Source organism: Panonychus citri, unplaced genomic scaffold (genome assembly GCF_014898815.1).
Source record: "Panonychus citri isolate SS breed McGregor unplaced genomic scaffold, ASM1489881v1 Contig00063, whole genome shotgun sequence".
In the NCBI taxonomy this organism is placed as follows: Eukaryota; Metazoa; Arthropoda; class Arachnida; order Trombidiformes; family Tetranychidae; genus Panonychus; species Panonychus citri.
The window spans coordinates 1450983-1469147 of record NW_026515468.1 but is presented as its reverse complement, the minus strand read 5'-3'; the positions used below and the strand labels follow the sequence as shown (position 1 = coordinate 1469147).

General features: G+C 33.2%; 4 protein-coding genes across 5 annotated transcripts; 2 read left to right on the top strand and 2 right to left on the bottom strand.

The window, feature by feature from the left end:
• Window positions 1-1164: 1164 nt before the first annotated feature.
• LOC128386016 (ADP-ribosylation factor-like protein 1) lies at window positions 1165-1994 on the bottom strand. The gene has a single exon (XM_053344969.1). It carries the CDS (start codon window positions 1772-1774, stop codon window positions 1232-1234), a length of 543 nt encoding a protein of 180 aa, XP_053200944.1. The 5' UTR covers window positions 1775-1994; the 3' UTR covers window positions 1165-1231.
• A 90-nt stretch (window positions 1995-2084) lies between these two features.
• On the top strand, window positions 2085-9781 carry LOC128386006 (eukaryotic translation initiation factor 4 gamma 3-like). 2 transcript variants are annotated; one of them, XM_053344956.1, is made up of 14 exons: window positions 2085-2490; window positions 2601-3069; window positions 4445-4627; window positions 5016-5614; window positions 5673-6926; window positions 7097-7245; window positions 7306-7610; window positions 7782-8055; window positions 8161-8380; window positions 8452-8553; window positions 8629-8727; window positions 8807-8906; window positions 8996-9142; window positions 9222-9781. In XM_053344956.1, the coding sequence occupies exons 1-14, from the start codon at window positions 2272-2274 to the stop codon at window positions 9392-9394; spliced, it is 4293 nt and encodes a 1430-aa protein (XP_053200931.1). In that variant the 5' UTR covers window positions 2085-2271; the 3' UTR covers window positions 9395-9781. The 2 variants fall into 2 exon arrangements, with proteins under 2 accessions (XP_053200931.1, XP_053200932.1); XM_053344957.1 differs by lacking the exons at window positions 2085-2490; window positions 2601-3069 and adding an exon at window positions 4013-4272.
• Window positions 9782-9923: 142 nt separating this feature from the next.
• On the top strand, window positions 9924-13338 carry LOC128386011 (uncharacterized). Its single transcript, XM_053344964.1, has 5 exons — window positions 9924-10158; window positions 10235-10364; window positions 11566-12639; window positions 12716-12871; window positions 12942-13338. Exons 3-5 carry the CDS (start codon window positions 11602-11604, stop codon window positions 13014-13016), a joined length of 1269 nt encoding a protein of 422 aa, XP_053200939.1. The 5' UTR covers window positions 9924-10158; window positions 10235-10364; window positions 11566-11601; the 3' UTR covers window positions 13017-13338.
• A 95-nt stretch (window positions 13339-13433) lies between these two features.
• LOC128386015 (filamin-C-like) lies at window positions 13434-15032 on the bottom strand. Its single transcript, XM_053344968.1, has 2 exons — window positions 14286-15032; window positions 13434-14179 (listed from the first exon to the last, which is right to left on the bottom strand). Exons 1-2 carry the CDS (start codon window positions 14299-14301, stop codon window positions 13557-13559), a joined length of 639 nt encoding a protein of 212 aa, XP_053200943.1. The 5' UTR covers window positions 14302-15032; the 3' UTR covers window positions 13434-13556.
• Window positions 15033-18165: the final 3133 nt, after the last annotated feature.

The following is an 18165-nucleotide window of genomic DNA, read 5'->3' as shown; positions in this document are numbered from 1 at the left end:
ATTAATTTACATTCAACAATCACTCAACTCTCATGGTTCCTAATTTCCCTTGATGGTTACATACACTTTTACCTTTCGCTTAATTATCTTAATCAGTCACTTCACAATTACACCAAACGGATGTTCATTAAATACAATAAGATTGGTGATTTATCCTCATTGATTTATGCTCATCGTAAGGTTTACAATATGAAAGTTAAATTTGATTCAATTGTTGCAATTATCCCTTTCATTTGGTGGCTCAATCTTTTCATCGCAATTAATATTACTCTTGGTGATTTACTAACTGTTGCCGATCGAGAGATTGAAACCATTGCTAAACATATTCTACCAACTCTTGGATTAATTTTGATTGTCTTGATCTGTTTTACTTTAATTGTTGTAATTTATAAATCCAAGGACAGAGAAACAATCAACCGAATCACTAGATTAGTTTGTATTGAGACAACACGATCAGAATCGATAGAGAAGTTAATTGCTTTTCTAACTGAAATTCAACTTTTTCCAACAATTAACTTAACTTTAGCTCATTGGATCCCTTTTAATTGTAATGTGATAATTGTTTTCATCCTATTGACCTTTAATTGTATTGCTCTTTGGTTAATTCTTACTCCTTATGGTCGTGTGATTATCGGTTATAATTACAATTAACAATTCGAATTACAATTTTCATTCATTTTCCATTTTCTCGATACACCAACAAGTCTCTCCTTTTTTACTTATTGACTCTAATTCCAATTCTAACAATTAAGACCTTAGATTCGCCGAGAATAAAGAAACCAAATATTGGAACAATTTAAAGAGTCAATCAGCGTGTAAACAACCATGTTCTTCGTTAGTAATCAAAGTAATTCAATAGCAATTCCAATCTCATTCCGACTAAAGACATTCATGTGGAATTGGGAAAACTTTTAACTGAAATTCTGCAAGTTAAAGATTCCGTTATTTTCGGAATGGGATTTGCCGACTCTCTTGATATTCGAGCTCTCACTTTTTCTTTTTCGTTTATTTCGTTGCAACGGTTTCGTTATCGAAGCTAAAAATTGGGGATCGCCATCGTTGGTGTTGATTCTCAGCTTCTTATACCAGAGAAATGTTTGAGAGAGGGGCCTGTTGTGGTGGAAAAGGGAATTGCAGGCAAATTAGTTGATCAAATGATGGCAGTTTAAAAGAAAATGGCTTATAGAGGATTTTATTTCAATAATTAATTGGATTTGATGACAGAGTAGAGCTATTTATTCATGCTTAAAGCATTAGACAACCATTCCATAGCTTCGTCCAGTCCATCTCCTTTCAATGCTGATGTTTTGAATATTTGGAATGTTCTATTCTTTAAGGCATCTAAACCTAAGGCCTGGTGAATTTCGGCAACACTCATTGCTTGAGCGAGATCCTGTTTATTCGCCAAAACCATGAGAACGGCTTTTTTTAACTCTTCTTCCTCTAACATGGAAACTAATTCTTGTTTAGATATACCCAAACGATCTCTATCACAACTGTCAACCACATAGATGATTGCATCGGTATTTGAATAATAACACCTCCAATATGGTCTTATACTAGTTTGTCCACCGAGATCCCATACTTGAAATTTAAGGTTCTTATAAGTAACCTGTTCCACATTGAAACCAATTGTTGGAATTGTCGTCACGACTTCGCCGACTTGTAACCTGTAAAGAATGGTCGTTTTACCCGCTCCATCCAATCCGAGAATCAAAATTCTCATCTCTCGGGATCCGATGAGAGATTTAAAATAACTAATAAGGCCTCCCATCTTTTAGTTATTTGAAGAAACAAACACCAACTCAGCAAAAAGGAATCAGGTGGTTCAAGGTGAAGATTACAGAGAATATGAATTGACTGAGAAACAAAGCGAACAACAGCAAAATCAACAGTTGGTGCAAGAAAAGATCACATAATTATAAAAATAATAAAATTAGTTAAAAAATGAAAACAGAAAATGTCAAATCGATGAAGAGAAAATTTAAAAAATAAAAAATTAGAAAATGGAAAACGAGCGCCATCTGTCGGATGGAATATCCAACAACCGGCCAAGATGGAGGTTCTCGTTTCCGGTTTTGTTAGTTCTTTCTGACAACAAGTCGGATTGTGATTGTAATTCCTCTTTAATTTTATTAATTATTTTGTACCGTAATTAATTAATTTTATTAATTTTTTTGTTTCTATTTTAGTGAGTGTACCATCCACCTGAACATCACATCCTGAGTTCCCTTATCTAAATTAAATCCTCCTCTAAACAAGAGAGAAACAATGTCAGGCAGAGGTGGAAATGGTGGGTATGGTGCACATGGTGGTGTCCAGTCTAACCACACATCACGTAATTTTCCCAATAGAGCTAATTTAAATCATCAACCTAGACACATGATTCCACCTAATTCAACGAATATTCCTCAAACTGTTTCAAATGTGGGATTTGGTTTACATACTCAATTCATGGGTAATCCAAACATTGTTCATCAAATATCTCAGGTAAATAGAACATCCTTATAGTAAAGCATGTTTTTAGGTCTTTCTATATGTATTCATCTCGCTCTACATCTATGAGCCTAATGCTTTTTTTTCTTATTTAATTTTTATAGGTTCCTCAGGCTCGGTATCCTAATTCGAATCATCCTCATCATCAACCACAAATACCTTTCCAAACTGCATATATAGCACATCCCTTCTCCTTTTATCCACATATGCAACATCAATATGCTGCTATTGCTCGTAATGTGCCGGGAGCCACCGCAAATCCATCACCATATAATGTTAGTCAAGGAATGGTGCAAAGCACTGACAATCAACTATATTATAGTGAACAATATATGCCACCAGCTCAAACGCAAGAGATGAATTCAGTGACACCTGCATTGCAGCAGATACCGGGCCAGACTTTGCCCACTAAAGGGGCAGTTGCACCTCAACCTCGCGTCAGAAAAGGAGCTTTGATCCAGGATCCTAATACACTTAAAGAAATTTCCGTGGCTGAGCTCAGATCACCTGTACCTGTTAAGCCAGAGAGCGAGCCTGAAAAATCTTCCACTACTAATGCCACATCAACAACGCGTGAGATGATTTTATTATTCTGTGTTTATGTTATGTTTTATCAACCACTTTTTATGAATGATTGTTGTGGATTAACTGAAACAACTTCTTGTCTATTTTGAGCTCTCAATAATCTTCATTAGGAGTCACAATTATTTTGGTATTTGGCTTAAGCAGCTGGAGTACATTTATGGTTGAAGCAACGTTTCTCAAAATGTCGCTTTGCTTCAATCATCAAGTTGTAAACACTCAATTTACATTCATTCATATCTAATACTTTTACTTTAATTAGTTAGTCTTTATTATTTGTTATGATTAATTAGATTAGATTCGATAACTTCGCTCGATCCTTGACCTTTAAGCTAAGGTCATAGACGCAATACTTGTTTATAAAAATAATCTGGATTTTGATCATGTTAGCAGTAGCTGATTCTCAATTTGATGTCATTGTATCAGTTTAAATTCCAGTCCGATTTAGAAGCTGATAAGTTTTGCTGGTCTCTCTCAAAATCTCACTCTTTCTCAGTTAATCCATCTTGACCAGAGGGAAAAAGAAAAAAACAGAGAGGGAGGAAAAGAGCGAGGGAGAAAGAAAACCTTATGGGTTGATTCCAAAACACTCGATTTTAAGAGTTTTTGAGAAGAAATCAGTGGTTTCCCTTCTTGGGAATCCAAACGGGTATATAAATTAATAGATGTCACCACAAAATCTCTTACTTTTCAGCGTCGCAAATGTTTCCTTTCTTTTCATCTCTTTCTTTTTCCCTATCATAGTGTTTCCTTATAAGGGGACCCACTGTAACTCTATGATAAATCCCAGTGAAGCGACGTCTAGTTGTTGTGTTTGAACTACTATTCAATCAACATTTGCTGCATCAGAGTAACACTGAAGGCAGAGTATGAGATGATATTAGAATTGCAATCAGATAAGAGCTTCATTACCCAAGTGCAGGTGACGCCACGTGTAAGAAAGTAAAAAAGAAAGAGCAACATTTTTCGCATCTATTCCTCTTACTTTAAGCTCTTATTTTGCCAGCGCCATCTTCCTCCTCATTTAGAAGCTCATATCTTGTTCAATCTCTAATTTTAACTCGTGCTCTTCTAGTTTTTTCTGCTCTTTGGTTTTAGTCTCTACTTTACTCTTTGACCTTGTCTAACTTTTTTTATTCAATTGTGATCTCATTAACTTTCACCTTTAAGTCTCTCTTTTAGAATCAATTCAAAGTAAATAGTATTTTCAATTAACAACTACTCAATTTTAACAATCATCTTTCCCTACTCTTACTTTAATCTCTGCTCTTAATTGATACCTTCATCAACTACTCATTTCCGTGAATCTATTTTAATTCCTGAACTTCATTCAATTAACTTGTTTTTACTCGTTGATTTTCCTCAGCTAAATCTGGTCCAGAGAAGAAAGTCAAGGAACAAATGAATGACCTTGATGTTCGAATTGAAAGTGACCAATTGACGAAATCGACCGTTACACCGGAGCCAACTGAAGACTCAAGTAATTCTAGTTCTACCACTAGCTCAAACACAGTTTCATCTAAACAAGTTGTGATTGAGAGCAAATCACGTAAGTTATTTATTTAAACAGCTCTTTCAATTTAACCACAAGATTTAATTTGTTCATCAGTGAATTGCCATTTGATTTTCATTACTTTCCCTAATTACCTTGAGATTGATTTGTCCTGATTGCTCGTTATTTCTAAGCTTTAATTTTTTCACCATCGACCTACAAGGTTTCCAATGTGATTTTTAATTTATTTTCCTTGTCCATAACTCATTCTATCTCTAGTCTTGACTTGTCTATATTTCTATCTCCATTCTTTCATTTCCGTGATTTCATTCAACAAAAAAAATTTTTTAGGTTAATACACTTAAACTGTTTTATGGGTTAAATTTTTACTTCAACTTTTCTTACTTCATACGTTTTAATTCTTGTTTTGTTTTCGCCTTATTAGCTAAAGCTGGTTCTGAAAAGAAAGTTGAGGAAAAAACTAACGACCTTGACGCTCGAACCGAAAGTGACCAACTAACAATATCGGCCGGTGTTACACCTGAGCCAACTGAAGACTCAAGTAACTCTAGCTCTACAAATAGCTCAACCACACATTCATCTAAACAAGCTGTGATTGAGAGCAAATCTGAGCTAAAATCTGTCGAGTCAACAACTCAAGTATCTCCAGTTAGTGAAGAAATTCCAAACTCTAATGAGATATCTTCATCGTCTGAAATAAAAGACGCTTCACTTGAAGAAACTCGACCTGTCCCAATCGATGTTGTAGATCATGCCTCTGTGATGACTCGAGAGGAATCTATTTCTCCCCAAGACGATTTTAAACAATCGAAAGAAGTCCCCGAAACTTCAGTTGATCAAGTTTCACCAAGTGAAACTAAAGAAGAAAATAAAGAAAATGATAAGCCTGCTGCCGCTGATCATCCCAAGATCAATGCTAAGGGCAAGTATGAATACGAGGCCGAATTTCTCCGATCTCTTCAAAGTCATCCACTGTCTTTGAAAAAACCCAATTTACCCGATCTCGACATAGTGCAACAAGTGGTAAGTTTTTTCCTTTTTTAGTCTCTTCAAACCTCTAACATTTCTTTTCTATTTTCAGCCGATAACCCAAAGGGAAAAACAAACAAATCGTGTCAACGATTTTCTTCCATCTTACATGGCTCCGTCTCGTAATAATCGCTCATTACCAGTTCGTATTAGTGGAAGAAATAGTAGAGAACTCAGGCCATCCAAGCCGCCGATTAAGATTATTCCATCTCCTTCTCTCAATCAAGATGTCTCTTTGCATACTGTTGAAAATGCTTGGAAACCTGCTATTCCTGCCTTGGCTCCAGTTGAAAATATCGACGAGGAAGAAAAGAAAACGCAAGAATTGCTCAAGAGATTCAGAGGAATTTTGAATAAATTGACACCTCAAAAATATGATGACCTTATCAGACAAGTTGATGCCCTCTCCATTGACTCGGCTGATAGGCTCAACAAAGTATTAGAGCTTATATTTGACAAGGCCGTCGACGAACCTGCTTTCTGTACTGATTATGCTAAATTGTGTAAACATATTTCTTTAGCAGAAAAGGCTAAAAAGTCTAATGATGATAAAGACAAATCTAGTGAGAAAGATGACAAAACTAAGGAGAAGCAATTTCGAGGACTTCTTCTTACCAAATGTCAAAACGAATTTGAAAGTGATATTTATAAAGATGTCAATATTGAAGAGCGACTACAAGAAATTGAAACCATCTCCGATCCAGAAAAGAAAAAGATCGCTAAACTCGAGCTTGACGAGGACAAAAGGAAAGCTCGAAAACGAACCCTTGGAATCATTAAATTCATTGGTGAATTGTACATGTTTGATATGCTCAGAGTCGCTATCATGGATAGTTGTATCGCTAAATTACTCAAGGCAAGTGATGATGAGTCACTTGAACTTTTATGTACCCTCTTGAGAACTGTTGGAGCGAAATGGGAGCAAGACAGTGCAAAGAAGCCTCCCATTCAAGGCAGTGCAATCCTGTATTGGTTTAACATGCTTCGAGAGATTGTCCAGAAAAGATTAACTTCCTCTCGAGTGCGTTTCATGATACAAGATGTGCTGGACATGAAACAAGCGGGTTGGAAAGTCAGAAAGATCCAAGCCGAAAATAAGCCAAAAACCATTGAACAGCTTCATGCTGAAATCCAACAAGAGGAACAAAACAAGAAACATGAAATTGCACAGCACATCATCAAAACTGGAGATGTTAGAAAACCTCCATCCAAACAAGAAGAATGGAATACCAATAGTCAACGAAATCGAACTAATACTCCAAAGGTGTTGGAAACTCTCCAAGATTTAAAGAAAATGAATTTAAGTGTAAGTTAATTAATTTCTTCTTTTTATTTTATTACTCTTTATGATGAACCTTTAGTTATCCCTGTCTTAAATTCATTGACGAAGAAAACTTAGTCTGATGATTTAACTCGAATTTTTGAAAAAAGATCTTAAAATACGATATCTAATCAATTCTCAACTTATTTCAACAGACATCACAAGCAGATACTATCTCTTTACTTCCTCAAAGAGGTATGTGGGGATCTGGGGCAAGTTTAGGTGCTGGAACATCACAACGATCACAACCAAATTCCGATATTTTCAGTAGAAACTCATTGAATGAAAGAGATAAAAACCCAAGGTAAGTTAGATTTACAAGTGAATGTTTTGGTTATTCTAATTATTCCCAATTGTACATTAGGAATAGTGGCAATATGGGACGGGACTCAATGGAAGGACGCGTTCAGTCTTCAGGAACATCCTTCAGACCATTTTCTTCTATGGAAGGAGAGCCACATTCTGGGTATCCTGGTCGAGCTTCAATGGGAAATAGAGTTCCATCAACAATGGCTCCATTTGCTAGTACGTCTGATGCATCAGTCAAAAAGGAAACATCAAGTCGTAGCAATAGCATGGAAAAAAGTGGTCTTTCCGATTCTCGAGCCAGTAGTAATAATAGTACCAGTAATTTAGTACGCGAATCTCCGAAGAAAGAAGTTGCACAAGGTAAACTACTCGTTTTTTTATCGAATCTTCATTTTATCATGATGAATATTTAGTTATCCCTGTCTTACATAATTTTGACGAAATTCTCGCAAAATCTGAAAATGAATCTCTCTACATTCCTCACTGTCACAAATGAGTTGTTATTTATAGTATCTTTTTCTCTTTATCCAGTTGGTAGCAAACTCAAAGGTAATAAGGAACTTTCAGATGCTAAGGTGTCTGAAAAAGCTCAAAATTGTGTAAAAGAATTCATGCATCATGGTATTAAAGAGGACGCTAAAGAAGATCTTCTAGAGCTATGCACCGAAAAGAACGTCCATCTCTATGTCGAAAGCGCTATCAATTTATCTCTGGATCTATCTAGTCAGCCAAGGCTTGTCGTTGGGGAATTGTTGGGATACTTAGTGAAGGAGAAAACCATCAAACCAGAATATTTTTTTAAAGGGTAAGCAACACGGTGACCTTATTTTAATATTTATATTTCTTTTGACATGTAGCACTTGTATCATTGTTGTTAATCTTAAATTTTCGTTTTATATCTTTTCAACAGTCTACATTGTATTCTTGAAATCGCTGCTGACATAATTATTGATATTCCTTTACTTTGGAATAATTTAGCTGAGGTTTTAGTACCATTATTTTGCAGTTTAGAATCTTCTAATAGGAAAAAATTCTTCACAAAAGCCTTAGAACCAATTAAAGAAGATGAAGCAGGTGGAGCCTTGTTAATAATGTATCACATTTTAAATTTTAAGAAAAATAATCCTACGGTAAGTTTACAGTTATTTCATCCATGAATTTACTCATCTTACTAATTTCATGTTTTTTTCCCTTCAACTAGTCTCCCTATGATTGTGCCTCTGCATGGATTGCCGGAAGCTTAGAATGGTCTTCCTTTTTACCGAGTAAAGAAAAAAGTCCAGAAGAATTTTTCAAAAAACTTGTAAGTTTCGATATTCTATTGGCTCGAATTTTGTTTTTTTCTAACCTTATTTATATTGGTTACTTTTTCTCTTAGGATCTGACAATGCCTGTGTTTGATCTACAATTAAAACTCGAACCACTAAGCAATTTCGTTAAAAGTCATAGTGTAAGCCAGTTATCAGAATATATATCTGTAAGTATTGAAATTTCCATTTGTGACAAATAAAAGTACTGATCTTCTTGATAATTAATATTTGTATCTATTTTTTCAGAGTAAATTTACTCCCGAAGAAGTCAAAGAAGCAAAATTTGTGCGTGCCTTGACCGAAGCCGTGGTGAACAGATGTGTTGTCCAAAATAATAATGGTGGTGGTGAGTATATGAGAAATTTCTTCCAATTTTACTCTCACTGTATGTATGCATAATTGTAAATGTTCATTGTTTTTATTTCTTTTCTCCAGGAACAAATGTATCTTATAAATTAAACTCCAAACTGTTTGCTAATTATTGTCCCATTCTGGCCAAATTCCATGGTGGGGATAAAAACTTAGAAATAGAAATAATCACAACAACGCAAATATTAGTAGGAGAATATGTAAATCCTAAAGGTAAGTTTCATGATAAAATTATTCATCGAAAGTTGAAACAGATAATTCTTTAATTACTCATTTCTCATTTCATCTTTAGGACTAGTGACAGATTTATTTGATAATCTTTATAGAAAAGCTTCGATATCTGTTCAGGCCTTCATTGATTGGGAACAAGATACAATGCGTCTTAAAAACAAGGGAGCTGCTGTTCTTATGGTTAAGGATTTCTTAACAAAACTTAAAGAAGGTGGAAGTGGATCAGACAGTTAGCCTTTGGTGACTTAATAGTCTAAATTATCACAACCGTTTGATGTACATTAAAGCCAAAATCAAGAGTCTATTAGATGTTGATTGAATCTACAGTTCTTGACAAACACGGTTGACTATTTCCAATTCATCTTTTCTCTCTATCTCCCCTTCTGTCTTTTTTCTATATTTCCTCATTATCATCATCTCTTTTTCTCTTCTTTCACTACACGTCTTCGTCCTTTTCTCTCTTTCTCTTCTTTTTTTCTCCCTTTCAAAAATCACATCCTCCCCTTAAATAATTGAATAATTGGAATACGTGAAGGTTGATTTGTATAAAATACTGGAATATTTCTTTCTGAAATTTATATGATTACCATTAATAATATAAACTAATGTTTTAAAAAGAAATCCTCAACAATTAATTTCTTTACAATCTCAATGATGACGAAACCACTCAAATAGTGAATGAGTAAGTCACAATCAATTGATAGTAAACAAAGTCGGTAAAATGGTTGAAACGAAAACGAAATACAAAACAGTTGAAACAGAGTCGCAATCAATTGACCTCAATAATTAATTAAGATGAAGTCGAATCGTTGTAATTAATATAATCAATAAGAAGCACTTTAATCATTGAAAGTTAAACTTTAATTAAAACAAATTCCAGTTCCTTTCAAGTGTTTAACTTTGACGATGAAAGAAAACAGAAATTAATATTTAATTACCAATCAGAGATTAATTGTCTTCCCCAATTAAGCTCAATATTACGCGAACATCAACTAATTGTAAGTTAAACAATTTTCATTCACTGATTTAATGACAACCAGTTTTTAACGTGTTTATTTTTTTTAATCTCATTAGTTCACAAATGAAAGGAACAATTAACTAATTGTCTGGATTCGGAAACCTGTTAATGAATAAACAGACAACAAGAAGATAGCGAAATGATGATGAAGATTAAGATGATGACGACGCAACAAAAATGAGTCTGGTATGATTGGAATGCCTAACAACCGGATCAATAAAGTCGTTATTCCCGTTATTCAGGAAATGATTAATTCATTGGAATCAAGTTTATCCTATTTAAAGTTACACCAATCAACTTGATTTACTATTTACTATTAATATCCATGTTGATAATATTAATAGTAATAGTATCCAGTTGATAGACTTAAATTGTTTCCAATTGGTTACGGTTACCTGATGATCATGATTTACTATTGATTAACTATTCTTGTCTTGTTTCATCTGACAATTTAATCTTTCATACAAACTACTTGTTAACAATTAACTTTTTCCTGTTAATCTTATCGAGATTGTTGATTCCATTGTTATACTTATGACATAGTCGACCCTTGATTATTGATGATTTGCTGAGTAGTTTTTGTTTATCACTAAGTTAATGTAGCAATTGAATCAATTTAGATGGTGAATCAGAACCTATTTCATATTTAAATTGCGTTTTAATTGTCTGGTTAATCATGTTGAACAAAACTACAATTTTCTATTGATAAATTGTTCTCAATGTCATAAACCTGACAATTTACTAATTGTTAACTCACCTCTTACAATAGAGGGTAATATACAATGACAATAATTGAAAGTAATCTAAATGGTTAGAAATAAATTAATCATTACGATCTGAATTGTTATTAAATCATTACCAATCATCATTAATGGGAAACAATTTACGTCATGAAATTGTCATAATTAAGTTAATCCTTAGTGTGACAATAAAAGCAGATAATCAAGGAAATAGTTTTTCAATTAACTCAAATCAATCATTAAAGTTGATCATTAATCAATTAATTATATGATTTACCTATTGACCAAGTGAACATGTAGTTAATCACTCGTGATTAACTCACGTTTTAATTAAGTATCTATTAAATTTTACCTTGAATATGTTAATGCAAACATGATTATTGACAACAAATTAACTTTAATTGTAACCAAATTTTGGATACAAAATAAGATGTTTATTGTTAATTCGTGTTTGTAAACAATTCAATTGGTCCATGATAATAATACTTAAAATCTAATTTGATTACAACAAGTTAATCATTTATTATCAATAACAATCAATAAATTGATAATAAGAAACTTGAGCCAATTATGATCAAAACAAATTACGTTTTTCCAAAGATGAATTTGAATTGGCCTTTTTTTTTACTTCTTTATTTTGATTGTAGATTTAAGGTTAATTATTGTTAACAATCAACGAAATTATGAAACGATACAATGAAAGACCATCACAATTAATGGAAAGTGAATTGACCAGTAATTCAAATGGTAAAAACAAAATTGATTTTGATGAATTTGATGTCGAAAAATATTTCCTGTATTGGACAATCTTACCTGGTTTCACAATTAAACGATCGTCATTGTCACTTAATTTACTAATTGTTCTCGGATCAATATTAATTCAGTGTTTTGCTTTTGTCAAATATCTCATTCTGTTGATTGTTGGTTCAGATGAATTCTGGATCTATTGGCTTGGTGATATAACGTTTAACTTTGGATACGCTAAAGATTATTGTGATTTATGCTTCATGATCTGGGCCGCGTCCACAATTTCAGCACAATTAATATTCATTAACTCTTATTTGAACAACAATTTATCCTGGTTGAAGATATTTCGTCTCATTGGTCAACGTCCACCACGAAAATTTGTATCTAACTTTGAAAGGTCCGTTTTCTTGTCCATCTATCCAAAGGTTGTGATCATTTGTAAGATTGGCATCTACCTTTTAATCACAACAGCCACGGGAATAGTTTTATCTTCATTGATTTACCTTCAAAAAGGGTTAATCTACTTGATCACAATTGGATTCGTTTATGGACTAATCAGTTTGGCAAATTGTTACATTACGACAGTTTTTGTTGGTCTGGTTTCATTCATATTCAGTCTCGTTTGCCACCAATACAAACTTTGGGTCAAATTAATGGACGATTATGTTCACAATTATCTAATTAAACGACTGGACCGATCGTTACCTCGTTCGTCTCACCTTAAATTGTATCGATTCATTATCAAGGAATATGGATTTTTCCATAACGATTTACTTCATGCAACCAAATTCTGGAATCGGACGATATCGGGACTTTTCCTTGGTTGTTCAGCTTCGTCAGTTCTGGTCATCTACGAGTATTTTTTTGTCGATCTCGATTTGGTAACTACAATTGCGATCACAATATTTGGTTTGTGTACTTTTATTAATGGCTGTTTAATCAACGTTCTAGCTCCAGCTAATTTACTCCACAACGTAAGCTACAATTAAACGAATTAGTTTAGTTTAGTTTTCAGATTAACCGACTTTAAATTAAATTTTTCCATCACAGTTTCAAAGGCTAATTTATCCGTTCCATAAATTGTTGACACTCGATTTACCTCCTGGAATTAAATTGGGACTAATTGTTGTACTCGACGACATCAAAGCCAATCAATGTTTCACTTGTTACCGAATGTTTCAATATAATTACTCGTTGATTCTTTGGGTAAATATAAATATGATTATGATTAGATCACAATTAATCCAACTGAACTAATTTACTTTTCTTAATCTAGTTACTTCTCGAACTTTCAACTTTCCTGTTATTATTGATATCAAGTAAAAATGGACTAGCTAATAGTGTCACCTAAAGACAATCAGTTAATCATTAACTGTTACAAGGATGAAATTTGCTCCAAAATAAGAACAATTAATTACGAAGCTCAATATTTGATGTTTAATTGTAGCTTTTCATGGGAAATTCTAGACAATTAAGATAAAAGTCCAATAGTTTTGGTACACAAAATATACTAATTAACGAAAACCTCATGAGACTGATTGATTACAATTAATCATAATCAGTTACCATTAACTTTACATCCACCTCACGATCCAAATTCCCGAAAGTATCAAATGTATCATTAATATTTAACGAGAGTTTAAATTAAATCATCTCTTTATCAGTTAGAAATATTGAAAGGCCGAGTTGAAAGTTAATTGTAAAAAACTAATCTGAATTTTTGATTGTAATTTAAAACGATTGAAATAAAAGTTATCGAGAATCAAGATTCTCAAAATAAATGGTAATACTTTACTTGGGAGGAATCAAATGATTACTACAATTATTGTAATTAGAAACGTTTGATACATCTAATTCAATAGAATTACAACAATTTAGTTAATTGTTCACCTTATGGAGAGACAATAATACTAAATGGTGAACCCGGTACATTGGTATTAGCAATTTTAACGTACAATAAATAGTTACCTTTAATTGTTGGTGAATAAGTGACTTTGAATACTGTTTCCTTTTCCTCAACCATTTTTAAATTAACTTTAGCCCCTTTGGGTCCTGCCATTGAAGCGGCTAGTCCACCCTTAATTGCTGGATCATCGACATCAATGTAGATCACATTTGTCTGATTAACTTTTCCTGTTTTTAAATTCGAGCCATAAACGTTTACTTTAGAGGTTAGAGTAAATTGTTTGATACTTTCGCCTTCAATTCGGACCTTGAACGGGCTTCCGTTGATGTGTTCACCGTGATATTTGATGTTAATCGAATAGTTCCCGGGTAATATCGGCGTGTAGGTCACATCCATTACCCCTCGAGTCTCGTCAACCGCATCGACCTTAAGTGGCACTGGTATCGAAGGTCCGTCCATAGAAAAGGCCAATTCAGTTCGAGGATCAAAGTCGTTTTTATCTTTAGGAATATAATGTGTGTATACGTTGAATTGACAAACTCCCCCGGTTTCGCCCATGACCAGACCAGGTCCACTCGCGGTTATGTTAGATGCGGACAACATTTTATCTAATTAATTACAAGTAAAATTCAATCGATATAATTAATTTGCTCTCAATCGATTAGATTGACTAATTGACCTAATTTTCACTTTGATTATTTACGATTACTTTACCTTCTTTTGCAGCCATTCTTGAAAGTAATGATGACAATCAGCTGATTGCTGGCACAATTGTTGATGTTAATTGGTGAAAATTGTTTATAAATATTACTATTAATGATGATTAGTAAGATTGTTGACTTGGCGATAGTTTTTCAGAAATGATTCAACAATTTCCAATGGGTCTAAGACTTTTCAGTCAGCGTGTTACTGTCACATGAAATTTAATCGAATTCACTAATTAATCAGAACCGGAAGATAATGAGGAGTAAAAGCCAATCTTGAATTGAATACAAAGAAATGCAAAGACACAGAAAAAGTTTCAAGGATATTGCAGATCAATGGCAATGGAAAAAAGTTTATCTGTTGATAGTTCGCGATAATGATGATGATACGTTTGATGAAAAGGAAGAGAAAAGAGAATGAAAGAAAGATGATGATGATGGAAAAAAGGTGCAGAAGAAAATGATGATGACGATGAAGATGAGGGGTGAAAACGAGATGAGAAAGGATGAAGATGGAAAATTTTGACTGAAACAAAAAGCTGACAAACTGACAAAAAGTTTTCGTAAAGTTTCCCATAGGCAATAATGAGGAATGTTCAGAGATGATGACGCAAGATTGAAGATTAGGGATGATGAGGATGATAAAAGGATAAAGATGAAGATAAGAAAGTTGTTATACTGATCTAAAGATAGATTAGTCTGAAAATGTTCAGTGAAGATCATTGGGTTTGCCAGAAAAAAACATAAACGAGTTGAGTTTCCCTTTATTACCAAAGGCGTTTCCAATTGGCATTTTTGCTGTTACAACATTTGAAAATAAGTTTGATGATGAGGATGCTGAGGATGATGAGGATGATGATCAACTGTGTAAATTGTGAGTAGCAATTACCATTGGCAACACAGGGGAACTCAGGATGATGATGATGATGATGATAAGCAAGAGGGATGCTGAGTATTACTTTAAGAAACCAAAGAAGATGCTAAATGTTTGCTTTCCTCATCTTCCTCTTTCTCTCTCGATCTGTCTTCATTTCCAATGTACCGTTAACTGATCTGTTAAGATTTAATGATAATCATAATTTAAAAGTGTTCATTCAGTCATCATCAATTGAGATTTCGCCACGTGATTGATTGGCCTGAAAGGATTAACACGATTTAGTTAATAGTATATCAGTTGATCTCGTTTAGATTTAATTTACTTTGCAAACTTTTAGCTCTTTTTTTCTGCTGATTTATTCACTTTCACTTTTACTCCTTTTAATTTACTATTAATATCAGTTGTATCATCACTATATCATCCTCATCATCAACAGCATCTTCTCCCACATCATCTCAGTGATAAACATCATCTTCCATTGTTGTTAATCTTCCAACAAAATCCAGCAAAAGTGAAACCATCGGAAGAAAGTGATGAGAAAAAATAGATTTCCAACAATCAACCGCATCGAAATTGCAATTTAACTTATTTAACACATTCTTTTACGCTAATCAAATTTACTTAATCAACTTTGAGACAAAGTGAATCAACAACAACAACAAATTAACTTCCAAATTTGTGTTAATCGTTTTGATTAACCGCCCAAAGTTTATAATCAGTGTTCAATTTTCATTCTGATCGTTAATTGTTTATTTTTTGTCTTTAATTGTTTTTCTTTTTTCTTTTTTTTTATATTATTGTGTCTTAATTACTCTGGTTCTTTGTCATCTTAAATCGTCTCTAGCATCGTAATCATCTTAATTGTTACATCAAATTTTCCAGATTATTTCGAGAAAAAAACTTGAGCTTAAGTTTATTTTTGGTTAATAAAGTGTCAAGTTACTTTGGCTTCTGTTGCTGTGATAGCTTTAGAGTTGAAGCAAATTAAATCGCAATCAATCAGAGACAATTGTCATTGAACTAAAGGTGAAATTTTTTTCTATCTGAGTGTTGATTATGTTGTTCTGGAGACCACAAATTAAGGAAGCTTGTGCTTCGCAATTAACTGTCAATGGAAGTGGCTTGTCCTCTGGAACTGTGGGTGAATCTTGTTCATTCAGTATCTATGCTCCATCGAAAGCTTCATTTGCACCCACTTCATGTTCAGTAGCATTCGAAGGTCCATCTAAACCTGATATCAAATTCTGTTCGTCTTCAACTCAGGTTGAGTGTTCATGGTGTCCATCGTTACCTGGTGTTTATAAGGTTTTTGTGCGTTATTTGGGTGAAGAGATACCTGGAAGTCCGTTTTTGTGTAAGATTGACGGAGGACTTTCGGTGGGTCGAGGCCATTTACGAAAAATCCGATGTGCAGGGAAAGGATTGACTAGTGCTCGCATTAATTGGGACAATGTGGTGGTCATTGATGAAGTGTCAGGGGTCATTGGAGGGCTAAGTGTTTCTATGGAAGGTCCTGGTCAACCTGAGATGAAATTCATGAAAAATTCTGACGATACTTTGAATCTCATCTATAGAACTCGAGTTCCTGGTATTTATACTCTAAATATTATGTTCACTGGACTTCATGTAACTGGATCGCCATTTAAAATTCATGTAACTTAAACAGCAAAAAACAATGTTCATCAAAATCTTCAACATCAAATATACATTAAACATCAATATTATTAACTAATCACAAATCAATCTTTGATTTAATTACCAAAAATTAAAGCTTCTCACAATTTTACTAGAAATTTGAAACAAACAATTATCTCTTTTCTAATAACCTTGACATGAATCGAACAGGAATCAGAACATTTGAAGCAATCGAAAATAAATCAATTATATGGTTAACTAAATCGTAAATTATGTTCTGATTCTTGATTGTTGATTTACTTTCTGTTCCTGATTAACCCTTTAATCACTTTGTAGCTGTTCATCCTTGGGCTAATTAACCTTGGTTGCAATTGAGTTGACATGAAGTTGATTGATTGATTTGGGATTAATTACTATTGGTGAATGATAAACACCATCACGAGCCTAATTTCCCATTGAATATTGAGAAAAAAAGTTCTGACAACATCATGGGAATCATTTCTCATTGTCCCAGAAAATAAAAAACAACAAATATTTGAATTTCTTGGCCCATGATTTTCATTGAATCATCAACTAATTATATCAGTTACCATGTAATTGAAAATATAAGAGACAAATTTGACTAAAAAAAAAACTCTGATTGGAAACAATGTTTTTAATCAGTTGAAATTGAATCCAATACATTTCAAATCATGATCTAGTTTCAGGTAATCTGATATTTTCATGATAAAAGTTCATATTATAAAAAATCAACGACTCTATAGCTTTTAAAATGCATTTATTACTCAATATGAATGATTGAATTGACAACAATTCGTTAATAGGTAATCAAGATCAGTGTACCTTGATTATAATTGAATTGACGATTAGTTGTTTACTTGCAATTATTTTTTCTCGAAGTTAAGTAATTAAGTTGTTGGTTTATATCCAAGATAATTAACAATTTACATTTTGTTATTAACAATTAGTTTTGTCAGATTAACTTAATCTCGGTAATCAATTTGACTTTGAATTATTATTTTTAATCCATCATTTAATCACCTTAATAATCAATTGAGTTTTTTCCATTCAACAGATTAAAAGTTAATTATGATTTCTTTTACAATCCTAATTACCTAATCATCGCATGTTGTTGTTGAATAATAATAATAACGAGTATAATAAATGGACATATCGAGGTGCACAAAATCACCAGAAATCATGATAACATCATTAAAAATAATCCAAGACAATAATTTGAGCATTTGAAGCAAACGCAATGAAAACCCTTTCAGGATAAATGAATCAGTTATTCATTTTACTCTAATTACATTCGCTATTGTCTTTTGCTATTACCTAACAGATAGATCACTTTATGCCTTGTACACATTGGCCTTGC